At 34.9% G+C, this 24925-nt stretch overlaps 1 protein-coding gene and 1 non-coding gene across 3 annotated transcripts in view; one reads left to right on the top strand and one right to left on the bottom strand.

Moving 5' to 3' along the window:
• The window catches only part of CLINT1 (clathrin interactor 1), a 72249-nt gene extending 47787 nt beyond the window's left edge, over window positions 1-24462 (top strand). The window contains exons 6-12 of one of the 2 annotated variants that reach the window (XM_021675971.2): window positions 976-1153; window positions 4626-4872; window positions 6696-6765; window positions 15631-15705; window positions 19021-19313; window positions 21244-21394; window positions 22769-24462. In XM_021675971.2, the coding sequence (XP_021531646.1) occupies window positions 976-1153; window positions 4626-4872; window positions 6696-6765; window positions 15631-15705; window positions 19021-19313; window positions 21244-21394; window positions 22769-23115 (1361 nt within the window). In that variant the 3' untranslated portion in view covers window positions 23116-24462. Of the gene's footprint in view, window positions 1-975; window positions 1154-4625; window positions 4873-6695; window positions 6766-15630; window positions 15706-19020; window positions 19314-21189; window positions 21395-22768 lie in introns of both variants that reach the window. The other variant, XM_021675970.2, reaches the window with a different exon arrangement.
• LOC135275127 (U6 spliceosomal RNA) lies at window positions 1554-1660 on the bottom strand. The gene has a single exon (XR_010342844.1). It is a non-coding gene; the product is annotated as a U6 spliceosomal RNA (small nuclear RNA).
• Window positions 24463-24925: the final 463 nt, after the last annotated feature.

Here is a 24925-nt window from a genome sequence, read left to right as displayed (position 1 = left end):
TTGTTTCTCATTATCCTTTTCCTTTTCTTCCAACCTGCCTTAATTTTTAATGTTTTTTGTTTTGTTTTGTTTTGTTGTGATCTCTCTGTACCTTCTATTCTTGCTTCTTTAGTTGAATTTGGACATATAAATAGAAGGATTTCATTTTATGTCTGTAATTCCTGTCTCCCCAGGCTGCTGAGGGCAAGGACTAAAACAAATCTTGACATTTTGGGTTTTTTGTTTATTGCCATGATCTATTCTCTTCATTCCCAAATTCACACAGAGGCTCTAGGTTTTACCAGTCTTGGCATATGTTTGGAATAGGTGTTTGAATTGGTTGACACTATTCTAAACTACTGTTTGAGCATACTTCATGATTCTAGTGTGTGTAGTTTTTGGTAGTTAGAGTAATCCTTTCTTTGTACAATAATTAAAGAATGCTTTCACATCCCTGAAAATTCATTGAATAATTTTTTTTGTTTGATACTGAGGAGTGACAGTTACTGAGACGTTTTTGCTTATTGGGACGTGTAGCATTCAGAGTGGAGTTCCTTCAGTTTGTATTTTTTAAGACACTGTTGCTATCCAATACTTTTCTGAAAATTCAAAAACCATTAAGGGACAGGAATAAAATATATTAAGTGGCTTTTGTAAAAACAGATTTTCGTTTCTCTTTTGCTTGTATAGCTTGTGTTGGTTTTGTGTTTTCCTCTATTCCTTTCAATGGCCTTTAAGAACTTCCTGATATGCTGTGCTGTGCATTAAGGTTGTGTAAGTATTCATAAACAAAAGCTTTTGAATCTGCATTCCTGCCACTTAATGACTGGCATTACATGCTGTGCCTTGCTGTAATTGTGTTGATTCAGCACTGTGGGAGCTTTCTGTTTTCCTTTGAAAACGATTTTGTTATGAGGAAAAGCCTGAGAAATAAGGACTTGTAGATACCTTTTGAATTTATTGTCCTTAGAGTTCTTTTTTTAATGCTTTATATAGGTGAAAGATATGATCCTGAGCCCAAATCAAAATGGGATGAGGAGTGGGATAAAAACAAGAGTGCTTTTCCATTCAGTGATAAATTAGGTGAGCTGAGTGATAAAATTGGAAGCACAATTGATGACACCATCAGCAAGTTCCGGAGGAAAGATAGAGAAGACTCTCCAGAAAGATGCAGGTATTTTAACACTTTATCTCCTGGGTCTCTTGGAAAAAGTCATAAATTTTTGTTGGTTTTGTTTGGGGTGTTAACATTATCTGAAATTGGGCCTTTTTTTTTTTAATAGACTTCTTTTTTTTTTTTTTTAGAGCAGTTTACACTCACAGAAAAATTGTGCATAAAGTACAGAGAGTTACCAAATACCCATTTCCCCTTCATGATAGGTTCTGTGAACATCTTGCATTACTAAGGTGCATTTGTTAACAATTGAAAAGCCTATATTGATATACTTATTAAAGTCTGTAGTTTACATTGGGGTTTCCTATATTGTACACTTCTATGGGTTTCAACAAATGCATAATATTCCCCATTACAGCATCATATGGAATAGTTTCATGACTCTAAATATACCCTGTGCAGAAATGTGGAACAAGTCTTAAATGTGCAAATCATCCTTGCACAGGGGGCATACTAATCTTCCCTGTATTGTTCTGGTTTTAGTACGTGTGCTCCCAAGGCAAGCACTGTGCAACTATTTGTAAGATGCTAGATTAGATACTATTTGCAATTAGTGTTGACATACTTTCCATGTTGCCTGTGTCTACTTATTTTTGAAGTTGATCCTGTGTATTTTTATTCAGGCTAGTAGTCTTTCCTTGGATTTTTTTCCTTAGTAAAAACTTGTATAGATTATTTTGCATTTGGACCTTAGATAATCCAGGGACCTAAGATGTTGAGGGATAATGAATTTATGTATTAAGTTTAATTAAACATAAGTTAAAGGATTTGAAATTTAATGCTTCCTTGACATTTCATTATGATTCCTGGTGTGTACCAGAAAAACAATCCAAATGGATTTTGAACCAGTTTTTGAGAATAGACCTGTAGTTTATTTTTATAAACTACATTTTATGATGGTAGGGCATTAGTATTTAGTTTTACATAGAACAATACTTTGAGCTTTGCAGCAGTCACTTTTGTTCTTACCTGCCAATATAGTTATAAACCAATTTTTCTGACAAGGTAAAGGGTAATGTATATTGCACTGTATCTACAAAACAAATTTTACTTCGTAAGTTTGATGTATATCATTTGTGCCTCACAATATCTCTACTAAATAAAGTAGAACAAGAATTTTGCCTTTATTGTTTATAAGTGGACTTGCCTAAGTAACACAGTTAGTGATGGAACCAAGCCTTCAAGTGATTTCTTGTAACTAAATACCATCTCCTTTTTTTCTTACCCCACACCAAAAATATTAACAGTTCAGAATTAGGGATTATTAAAAAGAAGCACAAACAAAAATACAATCTAATTAGTGTATTTTTAGGATGTTTTCATATTTTTTAAATCCCTGGAATGCCTCTTCAGGAAATATCAAAAGAATAACGGCCATAATTTCAATAATGTTTTACAAACCAGACCAAAACTTACTATACAGGCCACAAAAACATTAATGAGGGGAAGACAGCTTTGTATATTTGAAATGGGCACCATTTCCCTCCCAGTGTGTAGTATTTATAATTATCATATGCATCCTTCTTCGCTATAAAAAAGCTATATATTTAGTTGTAAAATAGACATATTCAGAGTGCTAAAAATAAGTTCTGGCTCTTCAAAGATCACATTCCAGTTTTTCACAGTCTTGAAAAAGAGCCATTCCAGGGAAGGCTTAGTTCCACACTAACTGTATTACTTTAGGCAGGTCCATGGAGTCTGATTGGGTCTTAGGTTTTACTTATAAACAACAAGGCTGTGTAGGCTGGTTAGAAATCTGTGTGTGTGTTCTTTACTGTTACTTTCTCTCCTTTTACCTTCTATCCTTAGTTTTTCTTTTCTTTCTTTGTCTCTCTACTCTTTTTTCTATTTCTGTTTCTCCCGTGATTTTTATTTTTTATGTTGCCTCTAAGACAGGATCTCCTAGAGTTTGTAAATCTTTAAAGAGTATTTAGGTTTAAAAAAGTGAAAATGCAGTGAACATGATTTATCGTGGTAAGGATAGAACACACCAGGAGCTTGTGATCTGAAAGTATTTGTGAGAGAAGAGTAGATTTTTTGACAAAGTGGCATGTGACCTCAATGGCATGTTACCTGAATTTCATATTTACTAGTTCACTGTTAGATTCAAGAATTCTTGAACATTGACAGATATGGAGCTTCCAATTCATTGTGTGCCAGTCAGATTTATATTTTCAACTTATAAATAAATTACTTTGTGCTAAAATAAAATTGGACACCAAAAAGTAAGAAATTTCAGTTTTACTTATAGGACTGATGGCAATTTTCAGGTCATTTGTTGTTGAGAAATCAGTAAGGGCTTTTGAATCCATATCAGAACTTGTAGGTTCCTTAAAATGTTTCTATTTAAACATATATTTAAACCCTTTGCTCTGTGTGAGAAGTCATTCTTTTTGATCTTTGATGTATACAAGTTCCAAATTGATTTGTATTTAAGTAAAAGTGGCTGTAGTTCAGTCTGAGGTAAATTGCATCAGCAGTAGTCATAGTTTAAAGGAGAATTTTAAGCATTATATTCCAGAATATTTATAAATTAAACCACCTACTCTAAAATTAGGTAATATAAGTAATGGAACGTGTTTCAAGTAATTTTTCTCTCTCTCCTACTTGAACAGGAAAAAAACCTAATGACTTGTTACTGGAGAACAGACTAGGGCTAATATTTTCATTCCTAGCATATGAAAAATCCAGGTTTTTAACTCCTTGGTTTTCAAAATCTTTTAAACTATTAAAGAAAAGGGAAATAAAATGTTTGAATGTGCCTGAAGGAGCATTATCTTTAAAATATTTTAAATATAGTTAAGTTTTCTATAAAGCGTTTTCTGTAGTTATATAAAAGTTTGATCTCCTGATACTATAGTAAAATAGCACAGTTGTAAAGTGCATCCCCTTATATTTTCGTGCATTTACAGATGACAGTTCAATTATTTGAATTAAGATATATAATATTTTTTAAATATCCATTGAAATTTTAATATTTTATTATGTACATACATTTATCTTTGAGAGTTGATGACAGAATTGTGTTATTAAAATGGAACTATAGCTGTTTGCTCACAATCCATGTCAAGAAAATGATCATCAAATGCAAGTGTTTGAGCTCTCAGGGTCTTATCAGTGGAATCTGTTATCAAATCCTGCATTTTATGTTTAAATTAAGCTTTAAATCTGCAATAAACAAAAACTTGAGTTATTTTGACGTTTTTTATTTATATACATTTATGTAAATACTTTTTTGTAGCAGTGTTTTAGACTTATGTAGGATATTCTCTGTGTTCCCACTTCCCCTCCCCAGCACACACATATCATTATTCAGACAGCTTAGATAACATTCTGTTGATCCCTGTCAAATAGTCAAAGTACGGAATTTTGGAGTTACTGCATTTGAAATTCTTTAGCTCAAATCACTGAGGGACCCATTTTAAAATAATCCCAAGTCTTATTATTTTGCTTCATTTTTAATATCTTTTAGCGACAGCGATGAGGAAAAAAAAGCGAGAAGAGGCAGATCTCCCAAAGGTGAATTCAAAGATGAAGAGGAGACTGTGACGACAAAGCATATTCATATCACACAGGCCACAGAGACCACCACAACCAGACATAAGCGCACAGCAAATCCTTCCAAAACCATTGATCTTGGAGCAGCAGCACATTACACAGGGGACAAAGCAAGTCCAGATCAGAATGCTTCAACCCACACACCTCAGTCTTCAGTTAAGGTGAGAATGGCAGCAGTTTACACTTTATACATGGTTTTATTTTTATAAACCACTCTTAGAATTCCTGCTTTAGTAGGCTTGGGCATTTCTAGGCAATCATATTAACTATAGATCATCTGGCATGTATTACCTAGAGACATTTAATAAGAAGAAATCTCTTTGAGGGGAGAAACCTGTCCAATTGCGAGTGATTGTCTGTGTACTTTCTGTAAAAGTAGAAATAACACTCTTGGTTCATTTAGGGAAGGTTGTGAATCAGAACATAGTACATCTGTTTCCTTCTAGACACCACTGGTTACCAAGCACAAGTAGATTCTCTAATGAAAACATTGTGAGTATTTGGAAGTTTTAAGAAATGACAAACGGCGTAAGAAGAGCTATATAGGGGCAATTTATCTCATTTAACATAGAAACATTGCCTATAAAGGGCAGCGTGTTTGCCTCACAGTCATTACTGATCATCAGAAGCAGCACTGCCTCTTGTACCATCTTCGTTTGTTTCTATTCACCACAGACATGAAATCCGCCTACTAGATACCTGGCCAAACCCTAGTCTTTTCAACAGAAATCTGCCGAAGAGGGAGATTTGCCTCAAAAGACTAAATTATAGTTTTTGTCACTTTCCCCTCAGTACTGTTTCCCCAGCTTGTGCCTTTGCAAGAGAAATAGCTAAAAGCTGGGAAAAACAGTTTTCTACTATATCCAGCAAATTGTAGGTGATTCTAAAAATAACACCAGGCCTACTTAGTTGCCATAACAAGTACCATGTCAGCTTTTGCCAAATATCTGTATAATTTTTAACAATAGAGACTTTTATCATGTATCTTAAAGGATTTTAAGTATTAGTTTGTAGTATAGCCTGTCTCTGCAATAAATATTTTATATTTGTAGAACAAGCTTTTTCTTTTTTGTTTTTATTTACCACCCCCCACCCCAAAAAAATGTCTAGAAGGTTGAAGTTCTTAAAAAGTTACCCAAGTCATTTGGATCTCTTTTTAAAGCTCTTTTGGAATCACAGTATAGTATTTTAATCCTCAAAGTTCAAATCAACATGTCTAGGATTTTAGTGTTTACACATTGCCTAACAATTGACTTCTAATTTAGCATGTATGGATTGAACATATAGGACATAGATATTTAGGTATCAAGGTGCTTAGCTCTATGGAGAAGACAAAAATAGTATTACAGGTATAGGCCTCACAATTTAGTTTGGGAACTAAATATGAAACAAATGTCAGAATATATCAAATAACATGGAATTACACTAACTTGTGTGATATACAAACAATAAGTATTGCTAAGGTTCATAGAAATTTAGAGCTGTGTAGGATCTTGGCCTCTAATCCAGTGGATCTCAAGCCTTGGAATTATCTAGGGAGCTTTCTTTTAAGAACTGGCCACGGTCTTGCCCTGGGCAACTATGATTCAATATATTGTATGGGACTGGTACATACGCTAGGGCTTTTTTTAAAATTTATTTTTAATTTTTTTAAATGAACTGATACACAGCATTAAGATTTGAGTGGGATCTGGCAGTTACATTTTCCAGAGTGAAATGCAGTCAGAAAAGTAAGTTAGAAAAAAACAGTGTAGATGTTAAGAGACTTTTACACTGCTGGGAATGGAATTACTTAAAAATGCTTACTGTCTCTCCATAAGGATTTAAGGTCAGTACTCTTTTTTTTTTTTTCTTCCCCAGAAAACCCTATTCATATTAAGCTAATTACAGGTATTTATGTCTAAATTGAGAATTAGAGATGGATAGAGCTGATTTTTAGAAAAACAAACTTTTCTAAGCTCCTGAGTTATGTGTGTGTTTTCAGACTTCAGTGCCTAGCAGCAAGTCATCTGGTGACCTTGTTGATTTGTTTGATGGCACCAGCCAGTCAGCAGGTAAGCTTCTACATTGGCCTTTTCTTCATGGTAACCTTGGTTTGAGAGTCATTTTTTAAAATACCAAATAAAAGATAGATTGGAAAATAAAATTATTTATTTGCATTGAGTTCATTTTTTATGTGAGATTAGTGAGTCTTGAGCATTATTTGGAATCACTGTGTTGTTATTTTTGCTTATCTTTTTATATGTATACCCACTTCTCTAAGTTATCCTTATTTTACACCTTTTTCTGACCAACCTTCAAACCTAGCAAAACTTGATTTGTGTCAGTACTTACTGGTGATTAAGAATAGTATCCTCAAATCGTTATCATACTTATTTATCATATTTACATTTTCATGACTCCTTATACCTGATGTAGTGCTTCTTCCCTAATTAGTAATAAATAGTATTTCAAGGCAGCATGTACTTTCTGAAATTTTTCATCACAGATTTTGGAATTTATAGTTTCCATTTTTTAATTTTTTAGAATTAACTTGGAGAATCAAAAAAAAATTGCATTTAAAATGTCGCCTTTACTTTCTTTACAAGCAAAATATACTGCTCTGCACATTTTGCCATCTTTCCCTAAATATTAATTGCTGCGGTCACTTTGGGCATGCCTAGAGATCATTTAACTTTTTATTCATTTAATTCAACAAATATTTGTTGAACCAGACACTGATCTGGGTGCTTGTAAAAAACAGATTTCTTATCCTCATGCAAAGGTCAAGTGGAGGAAATAATCATTAACCAAAGTCACAAATATTTAAAAAATGGCAAGTGCTTCAGTCAGAGGAATGACATTCTCTGAAAGTGTGTAACTACCAAACATATTTAAAGAGAGCAGTGGGGCGCAGTGGCTCACACCTGTAATCCCAGCACTTTGGGAGGCCGAGGTGGGTGGATCACCTGAGGACAGGAGTTCAAAACCAGCCTGGTCAACATGGTGAAACCCCGTTTCTACTAAAAATACAAAAATTAGCTGGGCGTGGTGGCAGGAGCCTGTAATCCCAGTTACTCGGGAAGCTGAGGCAGGAGAATCACTTGGACCTGGGAGACGGAGGTTGCAGTGAGCTGAGATCCCACCATTACACTCTAGCCTGGGAGACGAGCGAAATTCCATCTCAAGAAAAAAAAAAAGAAGGCTACAGCAAAAGAATTGCATACCTTGAATTTCTCATAGATGGGATTGATGATCTCTTCAGTTTGCTTACCAGTATGTGCCAGATTTTGAGTAATTTCTGATCAATTATTTTCAAGAAAATTGATATTTTTAGGGTTGCATTTGATGATTATGGAGTTTTAATAAACTATCGTGTGACATGTCGAAACAGCTTAACAAATACAACTTTAAAACAGTCTTTCCAAGCCTGTTTAAGTTCATTTCACGTTAAAATGTAGACAGTAAGATGGGGATATGACTAATGTGCAAAGTAAATTTATTATTCCCAGTTGTGTATAATGATTTTTCAAAGCCGAATTGTGGCTGGGCACAGTGATTCACACCTGTAAACCCAGCACTTTGGGAAGCTGATATGGGTGGATCACCTGAGGTCAGGAGTTCAAGACCAACATGGCCAGCATGGTGATCCCGTCTCTACTAAAACTACAAAAATTAGCTGAGCATGGTGCTGGGCACCTGTAATCCCAGCTACTCAGGAGACTAAGTCAGGAGAATGACTTGAACATGGGAGGTGGAGGTTGCAGTGAGCTAAGATCATGTCACTGCACTCCAGCCAAGGTGATGGAGCAAGACTCACTCTCTAAAAAAAATTTAAAAAACTTCTAAATTAACATTTAAGTGTAAGTCTACGATGGAAATTACTTTTCACTGATAGTTTAGTATAATTAATATGCTATAAAGCCACCTGTTATTTCCTCTTCCTTACCTGCTATCTTAAAATTCTTGGATTAGTCATGAACAATTCTGCCTCAGCCTCTCAAGTAGCTGGGATTACAGGCACCCGCCACCATGTCTGGCTAATTTTTGTATATTTTGTAAAGACGGGGTATCACCATGTTGGCCCAGCTGGTCTCAAACTCCTGACCTCAGGTGATCTGCCCTCCTCGGCCTCCTGAAGTGCTTGGATTACAGGTGTGAGTCCCTGTACCCAGCCCGGACATCTGGTTTGACCTACTTTTTTTTTTTTTTTGAGACGGAGTTTCGCTCTTGTTGCCCAGGCTGGAGTGCAATGGTACAGTCTTGGCTCACTGTAACCTCTGCCTCCTGGGTTCAAGCGATTCTCCTGCCTCAGCCTCCCAAGTAGCTGGGATTACAAGCATGTGTCACCACGCCCAGCTAATTTTTGTATTTTTAGTAGAGACAGGATTTCTCCATGTTTGCCAGCCTGGTCTTGAACTCCTGACCTCAGGTGATCCACGGGCTTCAGCCTCCCAAAGTGCTGGGATTACAAGCATGAGCCACCGTGCCCAGCCAGCCTACTTTCTGAAATTCTTCAGTTTGCTTTTTCTTTTTTCTGTAACTGCAAACTGTTCCTAAAATTATTCTTTAAACTTGATTGGACTGTAATGCCCAAGGTTACAGACAGCTACGTTAGTCATTTAACAATTTATGTGATATATTTTTGTATGTTTAAGATTTAAACTATAGAATTAACTGGTAGTTACCATGTAGTCATATAGTACAGACATAGTGTCACAGAATATCAACTATTTTGGGCTTCCTGACGTGAAATATTTAAAGGGCCCCTTTCATGCATCTTTGGAAAGTTTTAATGGAGCAATCAGAGAAGAATTAACTAGGAAGGTCAGATGAGTGGATGTAACTTTTCCTTGGTGACATCAAGATTGCTTTGAACAGAGAGAATTATTAAATACCAACATGATTCCTTTACTTGGCAAGGAATCTTTGAGTGGTTTTTCTTCTCTAGTGCAAACAGTAGTTTGACTAATTAAATAGAAGTAGCAATTAATATTACTACAGTTACTGAGAAAAAGTTTGAATGAGATCTAGAAGATTTCTTGCCTTAAAGTTTATTTTAACTTAATAAAAAGCAACTAATAGAGATTGACATTAGAAGGATTTTTTTTAAGTTATCTTCTATTTGAAACTGTATGTTTAACCAGTTTGTGCAGCTCCCTCTTCAATCAGTACATAAATCTAGTTACTCCCAATCTCTATTTAAATATTTTAATAATACATTTTAAATTGAGTTCAACAGTGAAAGAAAATTGGACGTTAAATCTTTAGCACTTACACATGAGAAGGTATAAGAATCTACCATATTAACATTGCTATTTGGTATGTCATTTGGGTGTCATTTACCAGATGTGCCCATATTTATAATAATACCATCATGCAAGTAATGTGGGCACAAACTGTAAAGCTAAGCAGATATGGCATCTGTACCACTCACCAGATGAATACATCCTCTGAGAAAATGCTCGGATTTTCGTGTCTCTGTGTGTGTGTGTATGTGTGTGTATGATTACGTGTTCTTGTTAGCATTCTCAAAAGTATATACAGTAAAATCATTGTAGAATATTTTACTAAGTTTAAAAATACATATATAAAACCTATTTATCAAGACTTACTTGAGACTATCTTATATCTTAAATACCCCATTGGGGTGATAGTCTTTTAAAATCTGTACTCACATGGTGTTTCGGTGGCTTTTACATAAAGTACATTTCTAAGTAAACATTTTAAGAAATGGAAAGTAATTTAAAGTACAGTCATGGAGTGCAAAGTATAGTGACCATGGTCCCATAAAATTACAATATTATATTTCTACTGTACCTTTCTTATGTTTAGATATACAAACACTCTCTATTGTGTTGCAGTACAGTATCCAGTGTAGTGACATGATGTACAGATTTGAAGTCAAGGAGTAATAGGCTAGAGCCTAGGTGTGTACTAGGCTAACTATCTAGGTTTGTGTAAGTACATTGTATGATGTTCACACAATGACGAAATCGCCTAACTCCCCAATGCATTCTGTCATTAAGAATCGTGTGACTCTATTTAGAAAATAAGCCAATTTTAAATAGAATGCCAAAAACTGTGCCATTTCTTTTTTTAGTTTATCTCACCTCTTTAAAAAGAAGACCAGCTTGTCTTCTTTGTCCTTTTGTAATTAGGAAATTTAGGTCTTGATTAACATACTGTTACACAAGATATTTCTAGTACAACAAATGAGGTTAAAGAGAAAATACAGCATAATCAATCCAGATAGAACTTAAATGACCTGCAATATATTTTGAAGTTTTTTAAGTTAAAAAGAAACATTTAAAAAGATTAAGATACATCAAATCCAAAATGTGTATTACATTTACATTTGAACCTGCTGCTTTGTACCCAGTAATCACTAGTTACTTGAAGACATTTACATGAACATATAAATACTCACCTTGTTCCATCCTCAGTACACCAACTTAACTTTTGGGTAGAGATTGTCTCTAGTTTTAAACTAAGTTTACTGGAAATAAAATTTTTTCAGTATGTTCTCTTTTTCACTGATTATTAAAAGTAATGTATGCTCAGTTTGGCAGAAAACAAGTGATTTGCCATAATTTAGACATATAAAGTATTAATAATCTGGTGAATATCTTTTTAAAATACACTTTCTACATACTCCATTGATATAGTTATTTAAGCATTTATTATGTGGCAAATCCTTTTCAGGCTTTTAGATATGACTTTTCGTTTGTTTGGATTTTTCTGTTTTATTTATTTATTTATTTATTTTTATAAACTGCTTTTCACCTAAGATGTCATGACCACTTTCTTATGATAGTTGGTATTATTTTATAATAGTTTTCATTGCTTTATAATCTTACACTGGATGGCTATATTATAATTTAGCCAGTTAATCCCTTATTTTCTAGACTTTATTTTTTTTTGTTTTTTCCAAAGTGTTGTAGCACAATAGCACCTTTTAAAGCTTTTTCAGTTTGGTAAAGAGAAAATATTTCATTTTATTTTGCATTGATTGATTCTGAACACTTCATATTTTTATAGGCCAATTGTTACTGTCCATGTTCTTTGTGCATCCTATTAGGAGCATTCATCCATATTGATATTCTAAAACTTGTGTATTATGGATAATAATTCTTTGTCATGTATTTACATATTTTTGGCAATTTGCCATTGCTTTAATGTTATATAAGAATTCTTCATGCAAAAGTTTGTCTTAATGTAATCTGGATTAATTTTCTTTGTCAAAGAAAATTTCCATTTGTGCTTTAAGTACTATCTAGTTTAGCTATATTTTCTTGTTCACAATATTGCTTTGGGAAATACATGTTCCCAGCAGGTGATTCTAAATAACCTCCTTGCTGCCCTGAAAAGGCAGATGGAAATGGTTCATTTATAATGACAGCTCTCATGTGGGAATCTTGAAGGATAGTACTTGTTGTGAAATTAGCAGTCTTCCACATGCAGCAGTTTTTTGGTAGACTCTCATTCCTTTAGATAGAAGTTACTGGGAAAATGCTTAAGTATAGAAAATGAATGTGGAATTTGGTATGAATATCATATATATAGGTATGGATAGTCCTTCCTAGGAGAGAGAAACATTTTCTAAATAAAAAGAGTTTTAATTTTTGAGACAGTTTTCAAAGTTGAAGATTACATTTCTTTAAGTACCAGTAAAAGCATAGTATGTGGCACTTTAAAAGATAGAAAGAAAAAACGTTGTCACAGAAAGTCAGCGTCTATTTGTAAAGTAGTTACATGCGTCTTTCCATTCTTTGCTCCCAGTATTCTTAAATTACTCATGTTGAAATCAAAATCCATGTAATATAGGTAGAGAGGAATACTATTTGCTATAGATAAGTTATGAATATCATATAATTTCCGTTTTGGTGATAGAAGGTAGGTAATTATCTGAGATACTAAATTTGAGATTGTCTAAAACAAAATTTCTTAACCAGTTTGAAGTTGCTATCTACAGCTTTTATCCTCAACATGAATTTTTCTTTGTAGCCTAGACTGAATAAGATTTGAAAATCCCTAACTCTGCCTGGCAAGGTGGCTCATGCCTGTAATCCCAGCGTTTTGGTAGGTCAAGGCCAGCGGGTCACCTGAGGTTGGGAGTTCGAGACCACGCCTGGCCAACATGACAAAACCCCGTCTCTAGTAAAAATTTAAAAAATTAGCTTGACGTGGTGGCGGATGCCTGTAATCCAGCTACTCAGGAAGCTGAGGCAGGAGAATCACTTGAACCTGGGAGGTGGAGGTTGCAGTGAGCCAAATCACGCCATTGTACTCCAACCTGGGCAACAAGAGCGGAATTCCATCTCAAAAAAAAAAAGAAAAAGGAAAGAAAATCCCTAACTCCTAACTTGTTTGGTATAATAAATTGTGTATTGATGTTTATTCACTGTTTAAATAAAGCAAATTAAAATAACCTTTAATTTTTAAATTACTTAGTGTTATAGTAATTGATTATCATTCTGTTACCCAACAGTACACTTGACCAATATTTTTAACATGAAGGAGCTTTACGGAAAACAAACTTTTGAATATTAAGCAGCAACTGTTAGAAACATTCATTTACCTGCTAGATTTTATTTAATATGTGTGCTTGTTTAAATGGTTTAAACATATACCTCACTGAATTTTTGTGTTCCTTGTCACACTTTGTCATGATGTATGTACCTTTAAGGAAGAGATCACTGTGATACTCTCTTAGATGAAGTAAAAATTAGACTAAGCTGTAGTGTTGATAGAATTGAAGCATCTTCACTTTGGTTGGCGTTAATCATCTGGTGAGTGAGGATGTGTGTGTGTGTGCGCGCGTGTATGTATATTAGCATGTGCATCTGTGGTGAAGAAATGAGGAATTAGTTATGCCTCCTGATAGTTTAGACTACAGTAAATTGCATTAAAAAGAAATACCAAGTACACACGTATCAGAAACTGATTTGTTCTTTTATTACTGTTGGCCATATATTAATAAGGGGAGATGGTTCTAGTTTAATTAACCCAGTTGAGTGTAGCAGATGGGGCAGAATGTCTTGCAGCGATAAGACAATTCAGAAATGGCACCAGATGTTGGAAGCTGTCCCTGGTGGTGTTTGAGTGCAGCCCAGATGTTCTAGTCCCACCTGGCTAGTTTCTAAGCACTGCAGGCTAAGCAGCTGTGATGTAACCTATATAATGTTCACATAACACTGAAAGCACCATAATTGAACTGCTGTAGACTTCTAAGGTTATGACTATTAAGAGGTGAAATCTTTAAGGACAGACAAAAATAAGGACAACTATTTAAAGTTTCAGATATTGCACTGTTTCACTACTTAAGAAAGGAATATTAAAACTTGAAATAATGTTATAATTGAAATTATAGATAAAAGTAAATATTCTTCATGTAGTGTTACAAATAAAATTTTATGTCAGAAGGTAATGTTATGCACACAGAGATTTGATTTCCAGACTTATAATTTAGGTCTTAACCTTTTAAAAACACCTATCTAGAAGTAGCAAAAAGCTGTTTTTTTCCCATGCTTTAAAAATACAAAATACAAGTATTCACTCTTTTATAGAGTAAACACTATGGGGGGGAAAAAGTCACCAAAACTATTGTATTGATACTTCTCCCACTCTCTGCCTAAAATAATTTTTTTGTTTTGTTGTTATTTGTATTTTTGAGACAGCGTCTCACTGTGTCACCCAGGCTGGAGTGCAGCAATCTCGGTTCACTGCAACCTCTGTGTTCTGGGCTCAAGCTAAGGTTTTGCAGAGACGAGATCTCACACTATTGCCCAGACTGATCTCCCAACTCCTGGGCTCAAGCAGTCCTCTCACTTCATCCTCCCAAAGTGCTGGGATTTACAGGCATAAGCCACCACACCAGACCCTAAAATGATTTTTATACAAGTCGACTTTGTCTTTTCCCTAACTTTGTATTTTTTTTTAATTACAAACATACAGAAAATTTGCTCCATTTTCTTTGTATCTCTGGTTCTTTTTTATTTGTTTATTATATACTGTTTGTTCATCTGTATTCGAGAGGAAGTTGCAGTCATGACATTTTGCCCCTAAAATACTTTAGCCTATATCTCTTTACAAGGACATTCTCCTTTACGATCGTAATATAATCCTACTTGGGATTTAACATTAAAACAGTATTAATGTTAATATACAGACCATATTCAGATTTCCCCAGTGTCTCAATTCTGTCATTGTAGGATAGCACTTAAAAAAAAAATCCAGGGTCCAGTCGAGTATCCTGCATTTTATTTACTTGTGAATACCTTTTTTTTTTTTTTTTTTTTTGAGGTGGAGTCTCACTCTTGCCAGGCTGAGTGCAGTAACACAACCTCAGCTCACTGCAACCTCTGCCTCCCGGATTCAAGTGATTATCCTGCCTCAGCATCCCAGGTAGCTGGATTACAGGTGCACACCACCACGCCCAGCTAATTTTTGTATTTTTAGTAGAGACAGGGTTTCACCATGTTGGCCAGGATGGTCTCATCTCTTGACCTCATGATCCGCCTGCCTCGGCCTCCCAAAGGGCTGGGATTACAGGTGTGAGCCACCATGCCTGGCCTTGTCTTGTGAATATCTTATTTCCCAGAAGCATTTTACTCAGATTTTAGAATCCATTGAAGGCTCATAAAGAGTATAATTGGTTATATTCTTCCCACGTTATGCTTGTGAAATATTAGATAATGTTAACCACAGATACAGTGTCATTTATCTTACTAGATATAGGACTGAGGAATGGAAAAGAGCCTATGGTAACTCACAGGGAACATAGTGACATGAAAATCTAGGTCAACAGACTAGCTTTTATGAGGCATATCAGCCTTTAATATTATTAGGTACTTTGTGTGTGGCACTAAAATGGCCTCCAGAAATTATTTACAATTGTTCTCTAGTTCTAACAGTTTTAACTTTTTTTTAACTTCTAGGAGGATCAGCTGATTTATTCGGAGGATTTGCTGACTTTGGCTCAGCTGCTGCATCAGGCAGTTTCCCTTCCCAAGGTATGATTTGATTTGATTGGCCAGAAGTCTGGGGTGGTAAAAAGGTTATTAAAAACAACTTTGTTCCCCACAAGTCAACTACTTTCTGTAGCTTTTCTACCTGTAGTATTCATAATTTATAATTCCTAAAGAACTTATTTACAGAGTATTTTATTGGGCAGATGCCTTAAATGTGCCAAATGAAGTGCTTTGGTTGCAGACTACTCAGGTACACCTAAAGAAAATTGCCCGTATTCATAGGTGACTCTCATTTAGTGTTTTTGAAAGGGAAAGGAGGATGTGAGTATGTTTAAATAATCTCGTTTTATTTAATAGGAAGAATATTATGGTCTATGTTTAGTTTTGCTTATGATTTTCATGAATGAAAGTTAGGAACATTGGGATCAGGCCAACTATCTTATTAAAATGTATTCCTTTCTTAATTTAGATATTTCAAAAGCATTTGTGTGAAAAATAACTGAACTTCATTTTGAAATATCCTAAAATAATGAGCAATTGAACCTCAGGCGAAACTTTCTCATTCTTTGTTAGAATAGAATTAAAAAAAAAAAAAAGCAGCATTCAAACAGAATATGGGCTTAAACATCAAGGGTTGAGGTGAAAGGCTTGTTTCTTTTTTTAATTAATATTTTTATGTTAGTACCCCTGCCATATACTATGATAGCTGTTTAACTTTGTGAAAGCCTCTGAGCCTTCAACTTTCTAAAACTGGGAACATGTTACTTGTCATGGTTCTTTTTGAGGGTACTGTCTATAGAGGTATGTATTAGGTTGGTGTAATTACCGCAGTTACTTTTGCACCAACCTAACAGAATAGGGGCTAAGCTCATTATTAAATGTCTTTTTTTTTTTTTAAGGTTGTGAAGAGGTTGTGATATTTCTTTTATAAAATCTGGTCAGTCTAAAGTTTGAGAAAGAATATTTTTAAAATTTAGCTATGAGAATCTCTAACATGAGGTGAGGCAGGGAGAAAAGATGTAATTTAACTGAGTTAGTGTTATTCATCACAAGTAAAATAATATATTGCTGCTATATTAAACTGGATTAAAATTTGTATTTAGTAATATCTGGTTAGGTTTGTGAGGAGTTAAGAAAAAAGATGCATAGCTTGTAAAATGGTTTGGCGTTTTGACAACTTATTTTTGTAAATTCCAAGTATTTTCCAGAAACCAGAATTGTTGAATAATTATCTGCTTCATTTTGAAAGTGTGATTATGCCCTCTAAGGGTTGATACCTTACTTTAGGCAAATCAAAGTGGAAAGTAAACATTACCCTAATTTAATAGCTTCCCTGTGTAAGTCTCAAAGTTTTTATGTATATAAAGTTGCCTACTATGCAAATAATTTGAATATGTTAATGTTGCCTAAGTGATACATCTCTTAATCTGTATGCATGTGATTAATATAACCTGACCACCATTACTCAGGGAGCTGAAACTGTTGCAACAATGATTAATCATTTCTGAACAATATATGCCCCACTAGAAATCTTTTCCACCTGTGATTAATCATTTCAGATATGAAGTTTTCAGGTGGGGCAACACATTTTGCCCCAGTTTCCATTCATATTCTGCTTTATAGATCAAGCAAATAGAAAATCAGCATAAAAGTTTACATTGCTCCAGCACTTACTTAAATTAGTTTAAATTGTTTAATATCTAGAACTAATTGTAAAACTCTTAATGCTGTCTCTTGTGTGAAAAAAAAAATATCAAAGACATGTATTAGTAAAACCCTGAGGTAAAGAATATTAGCCCAGTTTTTATATTATATTGTTAGTAGAACTTGGGGTTTCTAAGTGAATTATTTTCTTTCGAGGGTACTTACATTTTAATATGGTGATAGAAGAATGTAATTTTAAAGATTTTGCATTATTCTCTTTTGATATTTAGCATAATGAGACATGATATTGTAGTGGTTGGTTACTTTTTAGGCTAGACAAAATGTTATTTCCAAGTTGTAAATGAACATGGAGTGCAAAGAGATGGTGTTAATTAACTTGGAAGGTACATACTTACTATTTGCTTTCAGATGACAGTTTTTATGTAGCTCTTTCTACACCTTTTGCTTTTTCAACTTCCATTTATTCATATTTGTTTGTTTCTTTCAATATAAAAATTGGTAAGAGGTTAATTGATAAGACTGTAGTGATTTAGAGTATGGATTTCATGCATTCAACCTTCAACTTGCAAAGTACAGTGATAGGGTTTTGCTTGTTTCTGGCTTGGTTGTGTTTTTAATATTACATGAGTTTTCCTCCTTTCTTTTATTGTAAATAAATTAAACAGTCCCAGTTGAAGCAGGCAGTGTGCTAAGGTGGTTATATCATGGTTATAGCCCCTGTGTTATCAGTAGAAGCATGGCCAAATAGGTGAGAACTTTTTTTTTTTTTTTTTTTGGAAACAGAATCTTGCTCTGTCACCTAGGCTGGAGTGCAGTGGTACGATCTTGGCTCAGTACAACTTCTGCCTCCCAGGTTCAAGCAGTTCTCGTGCCTGAACCTTCTGAGTAGCTGGGACTGTAGGCATGTGCCACCACACCCAGCTACTTTTTAGTATTTTTAGCAGAGATGAGATGGGGTTTCACCCTGTTGGCTAGGCTGGTCTTGAACTCCTGACCTCAAGTGATCCACCTGCCTTGGCCTCCCTAAGTGCTAGGATTACAGACGTGAGCCACCACACCCGTCCCTCAGTGAGAACTTCTTATAGAAATTTACTACCCCTATTCATAATTTTACTAGTTTTTTTCCTCCATGTTTTTCTGTTTTGGGTTATTTCTTTTTTTAATTTAATCTTATGAATTTGGGGTTTTAAAAATTACATGAGACAGTATAAATTGTAGTTTGGTTTCTGTTTGAACCTTTCAAATAACAAACTAAATGAGTTTTCTCTGATTCTACTGAATATCTTCTCATATGAGGATTCTAGAGCTCCCAACAAAAAGTTAAACTAGTTTAGAGTTTTCTCCTTGCTTTTCAGAGTCCCAGACTAGATCTATTTGTTTAGCTGGAAGTATATTTGATGTTGCATACTTGATTGAAGGGGACTTTTTATGATAATTTCAATATGTCACCTACAGAGCTTTTAATAGATGGATTTTACTTTATATTTGGGAGGTTTTTTGTTTTGTTTTTGCCACCTTGTTAACTCTTGTGTAATATTCATGAGAACGAATACTGTTCAGATGGAGATAGTACCTACAGATGTTAATCTGGATGGACTCAGATCAGCTGTAATTTGTTTCAGTTCATAGATTGTTATATTTGTTCTGTGCATTTCATGAAGTTTCTTATCCTTAGAGTTATTTCTGTCTTAGTAACAGCAACAAGTGGGAATGGAGACTTTGGTGACTGGAGTGCCTTCAACCAAGCCCCATCAGGTCCTGTTGCTTCCAGTGGCGAGTTCTTTGGCAGTGCCTCCCAGCCATCGGTAGAACTTGTTAGTGGGTCACAACCAGCTCTAGGCCCACCTCCTGCTGCCTCAAATTCTTCAGATCTGTTTGATCTTATGGCCTCGTCCCAGGCAACTATGACATCTTCCCAGAGTATGAATTTCTCAATGATGAGCACTAATACTGTGGGACTTGGTTTGCCCATGTCAAGATCACAGGTAAGTTGTCTGGTTCCCTTGGAAGTTGTTAATTATAATCTTTGAGATGCTTTAACTCATCTAATGATAGATTAGTATGAAACAGAAAAGCAAGCCCTTTTTATGTATGACTATGTGTGTGTGTGTGTGTGTGTGTGCATCTGCACGTTTCATTTACCTTATACTCTTTCCCCTAGCATAGTCATTTACATTCTGGAACGCAAGGCATTCCCCCTCATCTTGTAGTCACTATAAAGCCAAGCATGGTGCCTTTGTACAGAGGAGGAACATGCCAAAAATGTATTGTTATGACAGATTGGTATTTGATAGTGTTTTTAAATTGTCTTTAAGAAAAAAAAATAGAGATATTGTTTCACTCATGGCAAGTATTCACTTAGTAAAATTTCTGGTCATGTCCCTAAAGAAATATCACTTATTGGTTGTAAATAATCATTGCTAATATAGAAAATCATTTCCTCAAATGGTGAATGTTCTTCCCAATTCTGGACCTGCTCTACATTATATAAATGTTTTATAGGCTCATCTTTCAACTTTCATTTTCATAAAGAAAAACTAAAATGAGAGCTTCTTCATTCACTATTTTATAGTTAAATCCAAATTATCTAGTACTAGCTTAGAATTCAAAACAAGTGCGGGCTTGGAAAATACGTGTCTGAATTGTACCAGGAACTTGCTTTTTTTGACTCAAACTATTAAGAATATGTGTTTATGATGCTATTTACTCATTTTAATGTGTAGACTCTCCTCTCTAGGGTATTAGGATGAAGGAAAAGAAGAAAGAAGCAGAAAGGTGACTGCTCTGTAAAACAGAAATAAGACCTAATGTATGAGTTAAACATAAAGCCAGTCTATTTTATTTGCAGTCTTAATTGTAACTGTCATAATTCTTTTCATTGGTACTTTTTAAATTATAAATTTTTCTCCTGTTTCTGTTCCTTTTTTCTGTCCTTTTCATAGTTATCTTCAGTAACCACTAGGAACCTCTGCATTTTTTTTTTTTTTGAGACGGAGTCTCGCTCTGTCGCCCAGGCTGGAGTACCTCTGCTTCTTTCCTCTGAATTTCTTCTTTCTCCTACATTGGTCTGTGTACATCAGGTTCACTTAGTGTTCCTCACTTTAGGTAGAAGTATACACAGAGCAGGGAAATGTCAGTCAGATATGTGAAATATAAATTGCTTTTTGACAGTTTTGCCTTATATCCGTGTATAATGTGAGACATCATACCTGTTTTGTTTTGTTGTTTTGAGAGAGAGTCTCACTCTGTCGCCCAGGCTGGAGTGCAGTAGCACGATCTCTGCTCACTGCAACCCCCACCTCCCTGGTTCAAGCTATTCTCCTGCCTTAGCCTCCCAAGTAGCTAGGACTACAGGCGCGTGCCACCATGCCTGGCTAATTTTGTATTTTTAGTAAAGACGGGGTTCCATCATGTTGGCCAGGCTGGTCTTTGAACTTCTGACCTCAGGTGATCCATCCACCTCAGCCTCCCATAGTGCTGGGATTACAGGCATAAGTCATCATACCTGGCCTCTCAATTCTATTTTGAAAGAATAAATTTCCACTTGTGTATCTCCTTAAAGCCATACTAACCTAAAATTGGTAGTTCCCCTGGGCATTTGCCAGGGATGGTGACTTTTAGACTTTGAGTGATGGGAGAATAATTGTTAGTGTAAGTAAGTTGTTGATTTTATCCACCTCAAACCTGATTGGGACTTCAGAGGAACCTCTTTGGGAAACTAATGATTTGGGGGATTGAAAGCATTAGCATAGAAATTTGTGGTTCTTTTTGTTTCAGAAGTTCATTGTTGTGATTAAATTGCCATCTGATAATTTCACTAGAACAGATGCTTAATTTTTAGAGCATTTTTCTATTTTCCAGCCTTTGCAAAATGTTAGCACAGTGCTGCAGAAGCCTAATCCTCTCTATAATCAGAATACAGATATGGTCCAGAAATCAGTCAGCAAAACCTTGCCATCTACTTGGTCTGACCCCAGTGTAAACATCAGCCTAGACAACTTACTACCTGGTATGCAGCCTTCCAAACCCCAACAGCCATCACTCAATACAATGATTCAACAACAGAGTAAGTTACCTTAAGACGTCCCACTTCTTTATGTACTTGCAGTCTTTTGCCCTAATGCCAGGACTACTTAAATAAAAATACGTAATATAAACTGTAACTAACAGTTAACCAAATGCCTGTTCACTTAAGACATTTTCACAAAATATTTACTGGATATTCCTCCTGGCACACTGAATTAATTTGTATTTTGTTCTTGCCATGATAACATTTATTGTATTGTGGAGAGTTTTGAGGACCTGATCACTAAAATAAAAATTTGCTGTACAGATTTTTTTTTAAATATAGGCAAAGATGATGGACAAACAAAAATCATCTGATTCTGCAGTTGAGGGGTAATTGCCATTAATACATATTTCTTTCTGTCTTGTCTTTTCTTTTTTGAGACGGAGTCTCGCTCTGTCACCCAGGCTGGAGTGCAGGGATGCGATCTCAGCTCACTGCAGCCTCTACCTCCCAGGTTCAAGCGATTCCTTGCCTCAGCCTCCCGAATAGCTGGGATTACAAGCATGTACCACCACACTCGACTAATTTTTGTATTTTTAGTAGAGATGGGGTTTTACCATGTTGGCCAGGCTGGTCTTGAACTCCTGACCTCAGGTAATCCACCTGCCTCGGCCTCCCAAAGTACTAGGATTACAGGCGTGAACCCCCGTGCCCAGCCACTTTCCATCTTTTCTAAGCATATTTTTAATACTTGAAATCGTTCTCTTTATATTCATTTGTTTCTTGCTGTTCTTATTCAACATTATGATCATTTTCCCTGTGTTGAATAATATTCTTAGGAAAAATGATTGCTAGCTTTTAATACTTATCATATTAGTGTATGATTTCCCTTGGTAATTATTTCAGTTTCCACCTTTTTGTTATTACTAATCAAGATTTTATATAAATCTTCATACTTTTGATTTTTTTCTTAGTAAAATGTTCTAAATGAAGTTGATGTAAACTTTTTAAAGATTTTTGTTATAAATCAGGATTTTGTATAAATCTTCATACTGATTTTTTTAATAGAATGTTCTAAAAATAGAATAAGTCAAAGGATATAAACTTTCTTAAGATTTTTGATACACGCTAGCTCTTGACAACTTGTTAAGTAGGATTTAACGATAGGTTTTGTAGGAATATTTTTTAATTTGGCTGTTTTTCCCCAATCTACTCTTACTGTTTCTACATCTCTGGGGAACCAGAGCCAATAGTCACTGAATGTATTTCTCAAGAGGAATCAGTGCAGATTAATTGACTTCTATATAAAATTACTGTAAAGGAATTTTAGAGGCTAACGAAGTATGGATGGTCAAGAAGATACTAGTTCTCTGCTCTGTGAATCTAAGAATTTATCGTGGTAAAGTTCTTCTGTCTGTTTTCTTCCGGTAGATATGCAGCAGCCTATGAATATGATGACTCAAAGTTTTGGAGCCGTGAACCTCAGTTCTCCATCGAACATGCTTCCTGTCCGGCCCCAAACTAATGCTTTGATAGGGGGACCCATGCCTATGAGCATGCCCAATGTGATGACTGGCACCATGGGAATGGCCCCTCTTGGAAATACTCCAATGATGAACCAGAGCATGATGGGCATGAACATGAACATAGGGATGTCCGCTGCAGGGATGGGCTTGACAGGCACAATGGGAATGGGCATGCCCAACATAGCCATGACTTCTGGAACTGTGCAACCCAAGCAAGATGCCTTTGCAAATTTCGCCAATTTTAGCAAATAAGAGATTGTAAAAGAAACAGATTGAATGAAGAATTTTTAGCCGTGCAGATAGGTGATGTTGGGATGGAAAATGCTAATCAGCTACCCTTTCTTTTATCAATTAATTAAAACAAATCTACATAAAGAACCAAAAAAGCTGTTTTATAAAAGTGAAATGTCTGTTATTTCAGAGGGCCAGGCAAGAGCACTTCAGATGAGGCAGTCAGAATCATTTTTTTCCAGGTGAGGATAAACCAGAAATGAGTGATGAGACCATTGAAAGCCTTTATCAACTGAAGAGTGCGTTTAACAGCATAATTTGTGGGAAGACTGGAATAGGGCTGAATAAACGTGTTTGAATCTCTAATTTTATACTTTCTTTTCCTGAGGAACTTGATTTTTCTGTCCCTGAATCGCCTTGTCATAATTGGATCTGTTCCTTTTACTACCACTCTTGAGTCCATATATGAAATCATTAAAGTTGGATGATCAGTTTTTTATAAAAATATATATTTTTGTCCAAAAAAAGGCTTACATATGTGATTATGGCTAAATCAAATGAACTGGAATGTATATACTTTTGCTAATGTTCCAGCAACACTGCTATTATACTACCCAAATTTTTATTGTAACAAAACTTATTTAAGCAATTGATGATAGCTATGGGACTTTTCCCATGTCTTCTGCTTTAATTATCCTGTGCAGAACTAGGGAAAAAAAAATTTTCACGACTGCTCTGTGGTTTCCTTTAAAAGAAAAAAAAATTCTGTTTGTTTTTAGCAGTCATAATTTACAATTTGCAGTGATCACCTCGGCAAGGTTTCCTTCCATGTTTGTCCCTGTAGCCATCATTTAAGTCAGGAACAGTCAAAAGAGAAAAATATTTATTTTATTTTTTTGGGGTGTCTGAAAAGGTAAAAATCCATTAAAACCTTAAGTTAAATATAAATGTTAGAACTCAATGTTTGCCTTTAGATTTTATACACATTTGTTTTGTTTTGGTTTTGAGTGTATATAATACTGCATTAGCAATATGGTTCCAATAGAGGAGTTAAATATATATTATTAAAGGAGACCTGTAGCAGTCAAAGATTTTATTGATTTAATGATAAAGGAAATTAATTAAAATGTTTTTGTTTTTCTGCTATAATTCTGCATTAAGCTCACATGAAAATCATGATTCTAGAGTTTGGAATGCAAAATTAATTGTTTTACCCTCAAGCTGGGAATATTTTTCAAAATAAATACTATAATATAGATATCAAATTATTTCCCCATGTTATGTTGAAAATTTTTTTATTGATAAAACTTTATTTCCATTGTATTCATGTTCTGTTATACATAACATTAAAATGTTCATTAAAATCAATGTTGAAGTGCTTTTTCTTTCATTCTGTTAGACATTTGAGACCATTTGGGGAAAAAATAATTATAATTTGGGCAAAGTAATTTTTATAAATAATTTAAAATTATTTAATGACTTCTCTATTCTTTCCTATCAGACTCTGCTGTTAGGAATTAAAAATGAAGCAGCAAAGATATTCTGACCTGCTCCGTTCTTGCTAATGTTCCATCTACAACGTTTCTAATTAGGCAGAAATTCATGTACTTCCGCTAAGTGGTAATGAAAAGTGATTCATTTGCTGAATAAGAGATGAGAGAGAGTATAATTAGCTGACTGCGGTTTTTAATCTTTCAACAATTCAGTGTGTTTAACTTAGTTTCAAAGAATAGGAGCTTTCAAGTGTTGTTACTTTAGAGCAATCAAGCCAACCTCTGGTGGCAGCATAGTAGAATATCGTCTCTGATACTTCAAACCTATAATCTTAAGT

This window comes from Aotus nancymaae, unplaced genomic scaffold (genome assembly GCF_030222135.1).
Source record: "Aotus nancymaae isolate 86718 unplaced genomic scaffold, 86718_ANA_hifiasm-v0.15.2.pri h1tg000015l_0, whole genome shotgun sequence".
In the NCBI taxonomy this organism is placed as follows: domain Eukaryota; kingdom Metazoa; phylum Chordata; class Mammalia; order Primates; family Aotidae; genus Aotus; species Aotus nancymaae.
This window is presented reverse-complemented; position numbering and strand designations above follow the sequence as displayed.